The 15549-nt window shown below is 37.0% G+C and overlaps 2 protein-coding genes across 4 annotated transcripts in view; one reads left to right on the plus strand and one right to left on the minus strand.

Moving 5' to 3' along the window:
* LOC134793516 (5'-3' exoribonuclease 1) overlaps positions 1-6926 on the minus strand; it is a 28735-nt gene extending 21809 nt beyond the window's left edge. For 2 of the 3 annotated variants that reach the window (XM_063765099.1, XM_063765098.1), the window contains exons 1-3: positions 3214-3360; positions 884-1166; positions 307-467 (exon numbers count right to left, since the gene is read on the minus strand). In XM_063765099.1, the coding sequence (XP_063621169.1) occupies positions 307-467; positions 884-1166; positions 3214-3345 (576 nt within the window). In that variant the 5' untranslated portion in view covers positions 3346-3360. Of the gene's footprint in view, positions 1-306; positions 468-883; positions 1167-3213; positions 3361-3656; positions 3822-4182; positions 4344-4503; positions 4557-5076; positions 5304-6271; positions 6565-6822 lie in introns of those variants that run through there. The other variant, XM_063765100.1, reaches the window with a different exon arrangement.
* Positions 6927-9386: 2460 nt separating this feature from the next.
* LOC134793551 (uncharacterized) lies at positions 9387-13016 on the plus strand. Its single transcript, XM_063765162.1, has 5 exons — positions 9387-9694; positions 10184-10308; positions 11049-11261; positions 12208-12250; positions 12541-13016. Exons 1-5 carry the CDS (start codon positions 9598-9600, stop codon positions 12642-12644), a joined length of 582 nt encoding a protein of 193 aa, XP_063621232.1. The 5' UTR covers positions 9387-9597; the 3' UTR covers positions 12645-13016.
* The last annotated feature ends 2533 nt before the right edge of the window (positions 13017-15549 follow it).

Consider the following 15549-nt stretch of genomic DNA (forward strand, 5'->3'; position numbering starts at 1 on the left):
TTGTAAAAGGACATCTTGACATTTTGTGGCACAAATGATCAAGTATTGTATTAACTGTATAAGGAAGGTCCTCCCGCAAATGCTCCGGCTGTGTAATGAGCTTCCTGCTCTGGCTTTCTCGATGGACTACATTATGTGATTATAAAAAAAAAAGTATACTTGTTTCTAAACGGTTAGCAATGCGCATGTGACACCTCGTGCTTTGCAAAATTCTATAGGCTACGGTAACCGCTTATAGGCAGTCCGTATGCTTGTATACCACCGACGTGGTATATACTTATAAAAATAAATAAAACAACCATATACCTCTCTCCTTTCATTAGCATTGGGCCGCCTGCCGGTCTTGCCCTCGAAGTACTTGAGATCAGCGTACGTGTCTTGGAACTTTTCCTTATCGATCTTGGCTAACTCTTGCATGAACGCTTCGAACCGGGCCAAGTTTAAGTCACCCGCCTCGTTTATGTAACCTGCCCAAGTTATTACAAAATTAGTAAATATATTAATATAAGTATACTGTCAGTTCACGCCACAGTATAACCATAGAGAAAAAAAACATAGATTGCTCACTCCATACATCAGTTTTGGTACCAAAAAGACAATTATTTTCATAGTCGACATCTAGCATCGAATAGCGGAATTATTAGTACTTTAAGTAGCAGTAGTAGTACTGTCAAGTGACAATAGATGTAGCACCGACCGGAAAGTCTTATATGTTGTTGAGCATTAGACTTTCCGGTCGGTGCTACATCTATCGTCACTTGACATCATTCATATTTACATCATCAACAGTAAAAAGTAAGTATACAAAATAATACACACACATCGTCTTATACTTTCAAGTTATCAATAAACGATAAAATAAAATGTGCAAGTTTTTACTCACCATCTAAAGTAGGCAAGACCGTCATATAGGTCTTATATAGCACCGGCAAGGCATCATTACTTATATGCATGTTAGGCAAGTTGGGAATAAAATCGTTCCCCACCAAGAACCCCATGAGCACCCAATCGTCGACAATTTTCTCTATGTCGTAGGGGAACGGCAGTTTATCTTTTATTTCTATGAACTCTTGTTCTAGGTATTCTCTTAGTAATGATAGATGGAGTAAGTAGAAGTTGGTTTCTTCGGGGCAGGTCGCTCGTTGGGTAGTTTTTCCGAATTTTACCTGTGAAATTAATGCGAAGGCACAGAATAAATAATAGTACTACCGCACAGAAAGACAACTTCCTACAAAACCGAAGTTTGACAGCGGTTCAGGGTCGAATCATGCTCTCCGTTTCTAATATATGGCACTATCCCTTTCGGCTATTTAGGGTTGTCAAAATTCAAGCTATTATCTTATTTGTGGTCGTGCATGCAAAGGGACGTCAAATTGTGTCAACCCTAATAATTGCTCGGAGCAATGCTAAGCCGAGAGGAGCCGAGTTTGCCCGAAGGGAGGAGTTTCGCACCCCTGGCGAAGGTTACTTTATAATTGGCCTGATGACAGTAACAAAGAATCATGGAAATAATAGTTTTAAAGAAACATATATGTTAATATGGTTCTAAAAAATGGCCCAATCTCTGTATAAACATTAGGATTATTAATATATTCAATAAAATAAAAGTGCAAAATTCTCCAACCAGCCATTTTGACTGAAACGCCAATCAGAAGCGACCTAAGGAGTGACGTCAATCCATGACGTATTTCTTAGAGCAGCATAGACAACCTCATTGACCGTAATCCATACATCCTCACCAAAGAGTTTGGAGGTTCAAAAAAAAATTTATTTCGCCACTAAACATTTATTACGTCCAGAAAATATTATTACACGATGTTAAGTAAATATTTATTTGTTATTAAATAAATAAAATGCTAAATAATATGATATTTCACCAAAAAACTTTTTTAATGAGTTGGCTGAATGGAACTATCATTGCCATGTTGGCTGTCGTAACCAGAAAAAATGAAAAATTAAAAAGTAAAACTGGCGCTCGGTGATTTTCACTCAGAATTTGCATGTATCTAAATAATTCATCTTATATTGCAACCGTGTGAGAGTTTTTGTATAAAATGAGTTATTGTGATTAATGTTTGTAATGTATTTATCATTCCTAATCATAATATATGGTGCTGAATTAACAATATCATTCGGATTCAAGGGAAAATTCGTAACTGTAAGTATGTAAACAATGTCTATCACCCTTCCACCAACTAATTAATGACGTCACAAATGGCTTGCGAGGCGTTTTCGCGCGAGGTTTAAACTAGCTATAGAAATATGCAATTATTTATGTTAAATCTTATGAGTATAGCTGAAATATTGTGTTTTTCGGAACCAGTACAAGTGGACCGACAATAATAAAAGGGATTTCAAAATTTGTCATCAGGCCAATTGATCGAGAAAGCAATAGTAAATGACTAACTCGGCGGAGGCACTACCGTGCCCCAGATTTGCTGCATAGACATAGAACATGCAAAAAGGTAATAAAGGAAGGACGCTTACTACAAAGAATTTCGTACATTGACCCGCCTGTTGCTATCTCTATTTCACGCGCATAATTATATTGCTGCACCGCTCGCACAGTGCCACAGAATAAATAATAGTACTAGGTACAGAAGATTCACTCTCTAACAAAACGGTCTGTTACGATTAGGACAGATATGACCGCTAGGTGGCGCAAGCGCCACGCGTGGCCTATGGCTAGCCACCAAAATTGGTGTGGGACGGATGTACTTGTAGCTACTTGTTGCGACGCGACGAAATCGCGGAGTGAGCTACGCCTGACAGTGCCACTGACAACCGGCATCATGGGCGGGGCAGTTATATAACTAAGCGCGTGCGATAGAGACAGGAACAGGCGGGTCAGTGTACGAAATTCCTCGTGCTAAACGTCCTTTCTTTAGTGTCTATTCTGTAAAATTAATATTGGTGTGAGTTTACGCAGTCGCGTGCTAATACGACCACTGTGACCTCATGTTAAGGGTAAGTGTACTGTTTACGGAGACATTCTAGTCTTGAATTATTATTTAAATAGTAATGTTCGATTGTTTCAGTGATAATTTGTGACTTACAGACAGGACAATTACAATCACGTAATGACTTCTTCAGCGTGGGAAAGATATTTCATTCAATAACATTGCGTGCGGCCGTGATTCGAGACCGTCCGGCAGTGCCGGGTCGTAGTCGACCTGATGTAGGACATGTGTGAACATGTCAGATATAACTGACCTCTTCTCTGAGCAGTGCGAAGTGCGGCTCGTGGGTGCACATGCCCAGCATGATGAGGTCGGCGTCGAGCCCGTACAGGCAGTGTCGGGTGTTCGGGTCGTAGTCGACCTGATGTAGGACATGTGTGAACATGTCAGATATAACTGACCTCTTCTCTGAGCAGTGCGAAGTGCGGCTCGTGGGTGCACATGCCCAGCATAATGAGGTAGGCGTCGAGCCCGTACAGGCAGTGACGGGTGTTCGGGTCGTAGTCGACCTGATGTAGGACATGTGTGAACATGTCAGATATAACTGACCTCTTCTCTGAGCAGTGCGAAGTGCGGCTCGTGGCTGCACATGCCCAGAAAATGAGGTCGGCGTCGAGCCCGTACAGGCAGTGTCGGGTGTTCGGGTCGTAGTCGACCTGATGTAGGACATGTGTGAACATGTCAGATATAACTGACCTCTTCTCTGAGCAGTGCGAAGTGCGGCTCGTGGGTGCACATGCCCAGCATGATGAGGTCGGCGTCGAGCCCGTACAGGCAGTGACGGGTGTTCGGGTCGTAGTCGGGCTGCGAGCGCGACCATCTGATGTAGTCCATGATTTTGTGCTCGCCTTCGCCTGGGGTCTGAAATGCATATCATTGTTAATATTTCTATCTCACATTGAACCTATAATTATTACGTTTGTACCTCCAACAGATTTTTTTGTCCAAATTTCCAGCATTTGAAACACTGACTTGTCATCAAGATAGCACCCGTTTTTTTTAATAAATATAATACACAACAACATACATCGGCACTATTAGTCGCTCTGTGAGCTATATTACCAAGAACTGAATCGACAAAATATTTCATACAATTATTGAAGTTGCTCACAAAATTTCATGATAATATGTCACTTTCGCACTCGCTCGGTCAATAATGGTGTTTTTTTTAGTGTTGTTACTGTTGCTACTGGTGTTAGTTACTGTTTAATTTTGTCCTTACCTCATGCCCTGACAAAATAACTTTCACTTTGCTCCACAGAGGATCGGTGGACATCTTATGCTTCACAAAGTACTTAAGCTGCTCGTGCAGACGCGCCATGAACACAGTCCCTGGCGTAATGCAGTTACTGTCGAACCGCTTTTCCGTGGGCAGGACCTCACCTATAAACAATGCCAAAGTTTAGTTTGGAATATTTTATATTTCTGAAAATAGATCCTTTTGTATTCCGCACCAGACGGACTATGTTAGGCTACGACTTCGCGCTACGAGGTCAGATAGCGGTGTCAGGTTTGACTACAATAGACAAATGTGTAACCTTACCCTTAGACTTTGCTTCTTCTTCTAATTTCTCTGCTTCCCTGGCAGATCTGAATCTATAGAGAAAACAATGATGATATATATATTAGACAAACCAAAACTCTGATTTAAACTTTTAAAATTTTTACTAATAGTCCAGTTTTCCTAAATATTAATGTGTAATAAAAACTTACACATTAATATTTAGGAAAACTGGACTTGTAATTGGGACTTAATAAAACCAAAACTATCACATAAAATAAATATATTGTTTTTAAAATAGTAATGTACTTTAAAAGTGCAACAAAAGATGACATTTATAAGATTCTAGATATGATGCAAAGCAGCTATAATAATGCAAAATTTATTGCCAGAGAATACAGAGAATGCTTTCATATACATAATATGTATAAAAAAGTTTTGATGGATGTCAGTTCTTTTTGATTTAGTTTTCTAGCTATAGTCTGTCAAGCCATTCCCGTCAGTAAAAAAAAGCGGCACACGAACGGTAATCGTCTCCATAGAAAATTTTAATTTCACGCCTTTTGTTACTGACAAACTTGACCGGCTATAGTTATTTTTAAAGTTCTGACATACCTCCTGCCTCTTTGCTGGTTCATCTTAGCTCTTGGAGCGACACCATCAATAGCCATAAAAAACAGTTTCTTCGGCTTAATGATTTGGAACAGTATGCCCAAATAATGGAAGATGTCTTGGATGATCTTTTCTTCCGTTATACGGAAGTGAGGGTTGGAGTCGTCCGGATGGGAGCAGTTGTGGATGATACCGTTCATGTCGAGGTACATGTTGTCAAAGTCTGGTATCTGGAATATTTTTATCTATAAGCAGAGTACAAACAGCAACACTCCTAACTGTAAATCGGTGGACCTTATTACAAAAGCATAAGGTCCACCGATGTACAGTTAACAGTGTGGGTGATGGTACTATTAGGACTGAAGTGGGACATTTTAGAATTAATGTTAAATGTTCAAGGTATATTCCATCAGAATGACAAAGGGAGAATCTACAGCGTGATCCACTTTCATTCATAAATAACTTTTACAATATGTATGGTGCTACTTTCCCGTACTAGTGAGAGAATAAGTGCTATCTGTGCCCGTGTCAAAAATTTAAAGGGCCATATGTACTGTAAAACGTTGTATAATACACATGCGAATAGGTATTAACAACTCTGTTTTAATTTATCACCACTCATTGTGAATTTCCCACTTTCCGCACTTGTATTGTATATATATTGGCTTAATGCATCAAGGATATTTCTAGCATCAATATAACAGAAGCTACTAACAAAAATTGTGTTTTTCAAAGTAATTTTCTGTTGTAATAGTGACATGTTACAAGAAAAATTATTGTCAGCATAAAATAAATGTAGGTGTTCCCATTCCCCTCAGCAACTGGGCACTTAGTATAGCACAACATCTTTGTAATTATAGTGTTAGCACCTTGTACTAAAAATAAATGCTTAAGAATAGTAATTGTTGTTGTTTTCATTTGCTATGCAAGTAAAAGTAGTAATACAAGCCAATAAATTTATAGGATGACATTTTAATGTACACATGTACATTTCTTGGCAACATATGGCATTGCACCGCTTCTCTTATAGAAGAAATAGTTATCATACCAAAAAGTTGAAATATATTACATTCTGCTAGTTAAATAGTAAGTATAAATACCTAGTATCTTATGATTATTTGTATTTTATACAACAATATGATAAGGACAACTCATGTTTATCAACAGTATTAAAAACTATAAATAAATTAAATCTCACCTGATATTGTTTGACAAGCTCATTGAGGCAGGGATACCTCTCACTGGTATACCTGAAGAACTTAGGAACTCCCATGGTGCTAGGTTATTATCAGAAAAAAATCTTTTTGCTTGTAGTTTGTGTTGATATAGTGATTCAAGAGGTATAACCTATATAACAATCACATATTTAAATTGGCACAGCTGCAGCAACAAACTCCCAGGATCTTATTGATAGCCCTTGGAGTTTCTGTAGAATAGAAATTCAGGTGTTTTTGGCCAAAAATCTATTACACAGCAATCAAAGTCGCTGACCTGAAATGCAAACAGTACGTACAGTTATTATGTTTAAAACTGTAACTAAAGGTAACTAGGTATATGAAATTCTTAAAAGAATCAATGAATAAACTATCGAACACTGAGTATAGTATACGCTAATATATTTAATATTTAAGTACATTGATTGATGCCGTGTTGAAAAACTGGCTTGGTTATTTTAGGGTATTTGGTTGGATTGGATAGTTTTTGATAGTTGGATTTGGAAAAGATATCTCGCTCTGTACCATATTATACCTTTATATCTTCTAGTTATTAATGATTTTGCGGTTTCAACGTTGCCATGAATGGAGAAGCCAGTAAAATCTCATGAAACAGAATAAAAAATGTGAAATTGTGACAGTTCTTGACATGTTCTTGACTTAGCATTTTTTCAGAAATTATGATAATCTGTGGCATGTGTGGCAGAGATACAAGGGCCCAACGTTTTCTGTTCTCTTTCACGGCGCAGCAACTAGTATCATTTCTCTCTCCTCGCTCTTTTAAAAATGCCGTTTGTCAAAAAAGGACAACCATACTGTTGACAAGATGAACTTCAAATCAAGTGTTGCCTTTCTTGATGCGCCCAGCCTGTATATGTGTGCGTAAAAGCGTATATGTGTGCTCTTTTAGGGATGTAAAAAGTCGATTTTAATCATGTTATATATCGATAAACGCTACACAGCGGAACGAAATAGCGATTAATTGAAGCTTCAATATCTTCGTTAAACATAAACATAATTGAAATGCTAATGGATAATGAATATATTATAATATAATTCAATTATTGCGGAACACCTATTTTAGGAGGTATTTATCAGGGATGTTACGGAGCTCCGGTTCCGTTTCCGTTAAGGCGGAACTTCCGTTTGGTATTACACATCCGTTTCTGTTCCGGTTCCGTTATGTTTGAAACGGAAGTTATAACGGATGTCAATGCTTCGCGCGGCGGCGCGTTTTATTCGTGTTTTAAAATTAAAATCGTATGTGTTCTGTTGTGTACTGACTACTGACTGTGTGTAGTGTGTGTGGTGAATGTTAGTGTGAAAAAAACGCACAATGAAGCCGAAATCAAGTTCGATTTGGAACTATTTTGATGAAGTTAGTGGGGACACGGCTAAGTGTAAACTTTGTCTGAAGGTTTGTTCTAGAAAGGGGAAATCGACTACATCGTTAAAAAGTCAGGCTCCGATTCTGGTTCCGGTTCCGTTTTCGGTTCCGTTTCAGTTTTCGGTTCCGTTTCCGGTTCCGTTAAACTAAATCGAAAACATCTGTTTCCGTTTTCGGTTCCGATAAAACCACATCCGTTACATCCCTGGTATTTATGTATTTTAATTAAATATCTGAACTTTCCCTTGGTTCCCTGCTGGGACGTGACTATAAAATTGTGATCTGATAACCACAATAAAGAATAAAAGCGTTTTTGTTCATTTTAGGTAACGTTAAGCCTTTGAAGTAAAATTAAAATTGCAAGAAATGTCGATAGTTTATCGATATGACTTTATCGACATGGCTACAGCAAGGTGGGCCTCATTGTTAATCGTGCACTAAACAAAAGTGGCAACAGTGACAGCTCGCTGAGACACCGTCTCTATATATTATAAGTCTATGCAGAGATACGACAAATGTTACCGCCGATATAAACCTAAATGTTTTTATATTTTTATTTATTGTAAATTATAATATTTCCTCTTAAAAATAAACAATATTAAGTTAAAATACAATCTAAGTTAGGCCTCAGCTTAGGCAACCCCTCTACAATGTATAGAGAGTATTTTTCTTGGACTTTTTTAACTGAGTCCGAATCAAACTTTTAAGATACAATTCGTAAATACTAGTTCAAGGTAAGCGCTCAAGGTACGTTATACAGACTACTTATACATATAAATACCTACTTAAATACATAATTATTAATGAGATGCGTAGGTATATAGATAACAATAACATCCGTAATTCAGCACTAAATATTTGTGATAAATAAATATCTAAGTGTCCTTAACGGGATTCAGTCTCGAAACCTCCTGTAGGGCTACCGCCAATACCGAAAATCGTCAATTGCGGGCATTTTTCTCTGTCACTCTAATTACGCCTTCATTGGAGTAAAAGAGTAAGATCCCCGCAATTTGCGAATTTCGGTTTTCGCGGTAGCCCCTCTGCTTTGTAGGCACGATCACTACCGGTACCGACTAGGCTAGGAGATCGATAATATTAGTCGAACTTGGACAAACTATGTTGTCCTAAGTAAAATACACTTTGATTCTGTCAAACGCAACCTGTCAAACAACTGTAACTGTCATTCTAGGCTTGTGCCTGCTCGGTCACTACAGAGAGCGCTCCGCTCTCGGTCAATCGGTCAAACGAACTAATTCGGTCTTTTAGTTCCTTTAGTTCAGTTCGGTCGTTGAGAGCCGGGAATGAATAGGAGTCGATTTTTCATTGGTTTCTTTCCAATCTTTGGTAACTGAATACAATTCAACTTGTACGATACGATGTGTCGGTATTAAACATTAAAACACCTTAACATAATTTAAAAATGTGAAATATGTCGAAATATATTTGATTTTCCTTCATATTTTACAGGCTTAGGAGTGTCACGTCGTTCTTTCATCTCGTTCACACTCGTGCCAGCGACATTGACAACCGTTTCGTTCCGTCTATTTTTCGTTTCACTCAGTCAAGCGCTCTCGAATCCCACTGAACTAAAGGACCTAAAGACCGATTAAGAGCGCGCAAAAAGATTTAGTTCCTTTCGGTCCTTGATGGGATTTCATTCTTAATAGTTCTTAGTTCAGGACCGACTCAAGCCTATGTCATTCAATTGTTTAGGTTGTGCTTGTGCGTACTACGTTGCATCGAGACAAAGTTTTCGAGTAAATTCTTTTAATCGGTTATGTTTGGGGTAGAACTTCTAATTGAAGTGCTATCTCAGCCGCCGTGGGATAATCTTTGGCTGCTTCTGTTCTGCAGTTTGATCGACGGCATAGCGCCAGCGGTGTTGATGTTTTGGGTCTAACCTCTGCATCTTATCTGAACATGGAGGGCGACGAACTCGGCAATGAGCTCGTCCGATTAGACGGAGGCTTCTTGGTCGACGAAGAGACTTACGTTGTTAATTCAGACGATGTACTCGGTAAGCGTGGCTATTATAACAGTTAAGAGTACGTTTAACTTCCTAAGACCCTGCGTACAATTTTTTAGAATAGAATAGAATAGAATCCTTTATTTTATACATATTCCTCAATCTATTTTGAACTTTAATTATGTAAATAACGGTTCCAAATTTAAAATCAAAACAACTCCTTCTGGGTCTCCGGAGGATTGAGTTTATTGATAAACATGATGCTTCTGTTTAATTAAGTTCACTTGTGAATACCTTTCTTAAAAGTATTAGCTGTCATCTGACACTTGAAATTGTATTGTTACTACTATTCCATAATGGGGTAAGGGTGGTATTCCACCTATCCAACTTCTTTGTACAATGTGTATCGCATCTCACATTTTGTTTTAATAAGAGAGTGAGACACACTGACAATGGACAAAGAAATAGACAGGTGGAATACCACCCTAAGCTATTGATCATGGTTTTGTAGATACATAATCTCTATTGTTCCTATTTCAGATCAAGAAGAGAATAATTCTGACTCTTGCATGGGCAAACATGCACCACTTAGGGAGCAGGACAGATTTTTACCCATAGCCAACATTGCCAAAATTATGAAGAGGGCCATTCCAGAAAATGGCAAGGTAATGTTTACTAAAAATCTAGAATCTGAGACAAAGTCTCCCATATACAGTTTATAAACTAAATTCAAAAAAAATTGTGTGCCTAATTTCATCCAAATCTGTTCATTCATTTGGGGTCATCCATTAATTACATCACACGTTTGGGGGTGGGAGGGGGTCAAGAAAATGTGACATGTTGTGACAAGGGGGATGAGGAGTCACAAACTTTGTGATGTTACTTTAACTTCATCAGTAACCCAAAATGTATTTAAATTATTTTATATGCTAATTATCATTTAAATAACAAGGTTTTGAAACGATAATCGTTTTTATTCATTTAATTTTATTTCTTAATCAGTTTTGAGTTATAAAATTACTAATATTTCTTTTGTCAAAAATATTTTGATAAAATATTGAATAAATATTTGCCGATTTCGTTGAAGAAATGTGACGTCACACCAGGGGGAGGGGTTTGCCAAATGTGACCAAGTGTGACAAGGAGGGGGGAGGGGTAAAAAAACCTAGAAATTAGTGTGACGTAATTAATGGATGACCCGTTTTGCACTTTGAGTAACAGCTAGTAGCTGATATTAAACACCTAAAGAACTTGGTCATTGGCAAGCATTCTAAACTTGACTGTTAACCATGAAATAAAAGCCTTTAATTGTTAAAATAGATTATTGTTCAAAGTATTTTTAATTGCTTTGATATGGCTATTTGATCAGGGTTTTAGAATAAAAAAAAATTAAATTGCATTTCAGATAGCTAAAGATGCCCGGGAATGTGTTCAAGAATGCATCTCCGAGTTCATTTCATTTGTCACAAGTGAGGCCAGTGACCGGTGCCAGGTGGAGAAGAGAAAGACCATCAATGGAGAAGATGTCCTGTTTGCTATGAATACATTAGGTTTTGACAACTATGTGGAACCCTTGAAACTCTATTTGAAGAAATATAGAGAAATTGTACTTTCTCCTGTAAGTCAATAATTTGCTGGTTTCAACTTTTAGTCTAAATGGGTTATTCCCACTAGTTACCACCAAGTTGTTACCAGTGGTAACTACTGGGAAATTTTTTCCCACCTTTTACCACCAACTCGGTTTAGTGGTAACTACTGGGAATTTTTATTCCCAGTAGTTACCACCAAAATTTTGTTAGAGTTAAATACTTATAAAAACACTATAAATAGTGTAGTATAAATATATAGAGTAATATAATAAATAATTATAAGTCGATTAGTGTTTTAGTAAACTCCCTTAAAAGTGACCAAAAATATTGAAACAGTTTAACCTGTACTAGTACAAAAACTATGATATATGTACTTAAGGATAAATTTAATAATCCATTTAGATGATTTTTCAAGTGATTTTATTAGGTAATTCAAAATAACTCTATTTATACTATTCATACCTACTGTTTTTATTAGTATTTAACTCTAACAAAGTTTTGGTGGTAACGGTAACTACTGGGAATAAAAATTCCCAGTAGTTACCACTTAACCGAGTTGGTGGTAACTACTGGGAATTTTTATTCCCAGTAGTTACCAGTGGTAAAAGGTGGGAAAAAATTCCCAGTAGTTACCACTGGTAAAAACTTGGTGGTAACTAGTGGGAATAACCCGTCTAAATTTGGGGATTGCAAAGTCTAATGGCTAATTATGTCCCTGAGTGGCTGTTATGCTTGGAAAGAATGGAAAAGAATAATACTTGTAAAACTTACTTACATTGTCATAAAACACAGCATTACTGACAATGTTTCCACTTAGCTTGGTGTCAAGTTTTTAGATAGCTAATCCACATTAATATATAAGGACATTAAGGACCCTTCTCTAATTGAAAGCCACATATGTTTTATACTTGTTATGTATTGTAAATCTAGACCTAACCATATGAATATTTAATTCTGATAATTTAATTTTTACAGGTAACAATTCAGAAAATTAACAAAACAATAGTGCTGTATGAAGGTAAGAAAACTGTTACATATACATATGTAAAACACATTAAAGAAATTCTAGTTAACATTATTGAAATAATTTGTAGCTTATTATTTTTTAGCCAAATTTAGTGTCCCACTGCTGGGTGGCTGCAAAGGCCTCCCATCGCTTCCTCCTCTCAACCCTGTCTTTTGTAGTTTCCCGCCAATCCGGATAAAATGCGTCCAAGTCGTCCCGCCCCAAGTAGTCAAGTAGGTGCAATGCAACTAGTACTCGTGTCAAGTTGTAGCTTAAATTTATTTAAAACTATTTTTTCCCAGATGGAATACCGGACCAGGCCGAGAATGACAATGAGACACAGACTGAGACCACAGTGATATACACGTCATACCCTAAAGGCATGGACGAGTTCACACTGGGATGAGATGTGAAAACGCAACTTATCAAGTTAGCTTATGACCATGCAGACATTGTTAGCAAATATTGAGTGTACACCACACAAGTGCTAGTTTTAATTTAAGCCTTTGAATGCCACGCCTATCGCATTCGGTGCTTCACATTGACGGAATGCACGAAGGCTATAGTCGCGCGCATCAACTGACGTATTTGGTATTCAATGGGTTAATAAGGTGTTGTAAAAGTAACTAGATGAAAAGTAGCATTGTAATCCATAAAGATCACACATATGTACTTAATGACATTGTCAACTGAGATATTTTCAAAATGATTTCTTTTATATTTTTCATCCTTACAGGTTAAGTGAAACTTTGTTAATGATTGATCATCGATGTAAAAATTATTAAACATAGTATTCAGAAAAATAATATTGGTAAGTCAATTTTTTATTATTTTTTGCCGTTTGTTGTAGCATATATTCAAAAACACGTGGATCATGTTTTATTACGACGAAAATAAAATTTAAGTTGCAAACAATATAGGTACTGCAAATAATACATGTAAGTTGCAGTGAACTAAAACTGAGACAACACACTACGAGTAGGTATAAATATTTACGACGTTGTATTCAACCTTTTGAACGCCAAACGGCGCATCCATTTGCCGTGCCAATTTAGTTTTGTGAATAAATAATGCCAACCTAAAAGTGGGGTGTTTTTCAGTAGATTTTCATCATAAACGATCGACGTCAAATGCCGTCTTTGGCGTCGTTGTCACGATTTTGCGTTCACGTCAATTGCCGTCTGTGGCGTTCAAAAGGTTAACATTATTACTGCATGCTGTACTTACTGAACATTTGATATTTCTTTAGGTATTTAAATAAAAGTAAACAAAATCTACCCTCAAATGGCTCCTTAAGTCAGTTGTGAGTAGATGAAAACATTATATGATCAAATAATGTAAGTTTAAAATCAGGTCGTTCATTGACAGATCTAGGCGGTTTTGTATTTGGTTGGTTAACCAATAAATGTTAAAACTACCTACCTACAAATGTACAAATTGTTTGTTTACATTTATTTAAATACCTAAAGATACAGACTATAGTTTCTGATTATTCTTGTGAAATAGAAAATTGAAAGCTTTTTTACGTAAACTAAAACTCTAAATTATTGTTTTTGTCTTATTTTGTAATGATCAGAAAATATTTAACAGACTATTCTAAACCTATATTTTTTAATTAATTATGCTACATTTATGGAGAACAGTAAAATATACAGTAAACGTTAATATACTGCCCTCCTAATAAAGCCGAATAGCGGCATCTCAAAAACAAATGACGTTGAAAATTGAATTTTCAGATAAAGAATGTAAGGTATATGTTTGCATTAAATTTTTATTTGAGATACCGCTAATTGGCTTAGCAGGGCAGTATAGGTAGGTATATGGTGGAAATGCTACTTTTTATGTCATACAAAGTCTGAGTCAGTTGACCTGCTCGAGTTTTTAAGACTTCCATACAAATATTTTCTATGTATAGTACTTATTCATTTCACTCAAACGTTTTGAACTAGCTGTTAGTATTAGTGACTACAGTAGAGCATAACTAATCTGGGGTCCCGATAATCCCCCGATCACGGTAAACAAGGACGAACGGGAACCGCGCGGAACGGAGTAATTTTACTTTGCGAGGGTATGAAAAACCGGGCAAGTGCGTGTCGGACTCGCGCACGAAGGGTTCCGTACCATAATGCAAAAAAAAAAAAACGGTCACCCATCCAAGTACTGACCCCGTCCGACGTTGCTTAACTTCGGTCAAAAAACACGTTTGTTGTATGGGAGCCCCACTTAAATCTTTATTTTATTCTGTTTTTAGTATTTGTTGTTATAGCGGCAACAGAAATACATCATCTGTGAAAATTTCAACTGTCTAGCTATCACGGTTCGTGAGATACAGCCTGGTGACAGACGGACGGACGGACGGACGGACAGCGGAGCCTTAGTAATAGGGTCCCGTTTTACCCTTTGGGTACGGAACCCTAAAAAGCAAGCAAACAGAATGAGCGTTTATCAGTTTTTCATTTCGGAGCAATATGAATTAAATAATATAATATCATTTAGGGCCACTTGCACCATTCACTAATCCGGGGGTTAACCGGTTAAACCTGGAGTTACCATGGTTACCCGTACAATTTGACACTGGATTACTGGCATAGCTGGGCATTAACTCGTTAATCCGTTAATCGTTAATTAACGAAGTTAAGTTTTCGAGTAACGGATTAACTTTTAAGTTAACTTTAAAAACCTGTAACGGACTTGTTAACTTCCGTTAACTTTTCTTAAGTCCGTTAATCGTTAATACCTAAGTAGGTACCTACTCACACCAAGGCCGCGCCCTGCCTCAAATATAACACTAGTATACCTTCGAGTGCTGCTGCGGAACGCCTGTTTTCGGCGAGAAAAGATATTATTTCTCCAAAACGGGCGTCGCTATCAGACGATAATTTTAATATGCTCATGTTCATGAAGGGGAACATGCACCGTATGGCAGATGCTAGCGAATGATATTTTTATTGGCTATGATATTATTAATTAGTAATGATTACCATGTTAATTAGTAGACTAGTCTTAATAAAAATCAAAAAGCCATAGTCGGTTTTCCATAGTAAGTTGGCCCTTAAGTCAATTTGATTCGGGTTTTTTTTGTGAGTACCTCTTATGGTGAAGGATATTTTTGCTGAGTATCAACATCCTACTGGTGACAGTTTTTGACTTATGATTTTATTTTTTTTTTTCTTTAATGTATCGTTTTTCGGGATGTATTCAAGCGATTTGCTTTAATTTTTTAAATAGTGTTCTTTATTTAAGTATGCATCGATACTCAAAAAACGAATACCAGTTGTCATACTTTTCTTTCCTTTTTTTCATATGACAAT

The sequence above is a fragment of the Cydia splendana genome, chromosome 9 (assembly GCF_910591565.1).
Source record: "Cydia splendana chromosome 9, ilCydSple1.2, whole genome shotgun sequence".
In the NCBI taxonomy this organism is placed as follows: Eukaryota; Metazoa; Arthropoda; class Insecta; order Lepidoptera; family Tortricidae; genus Cydia; species Cydia splendana.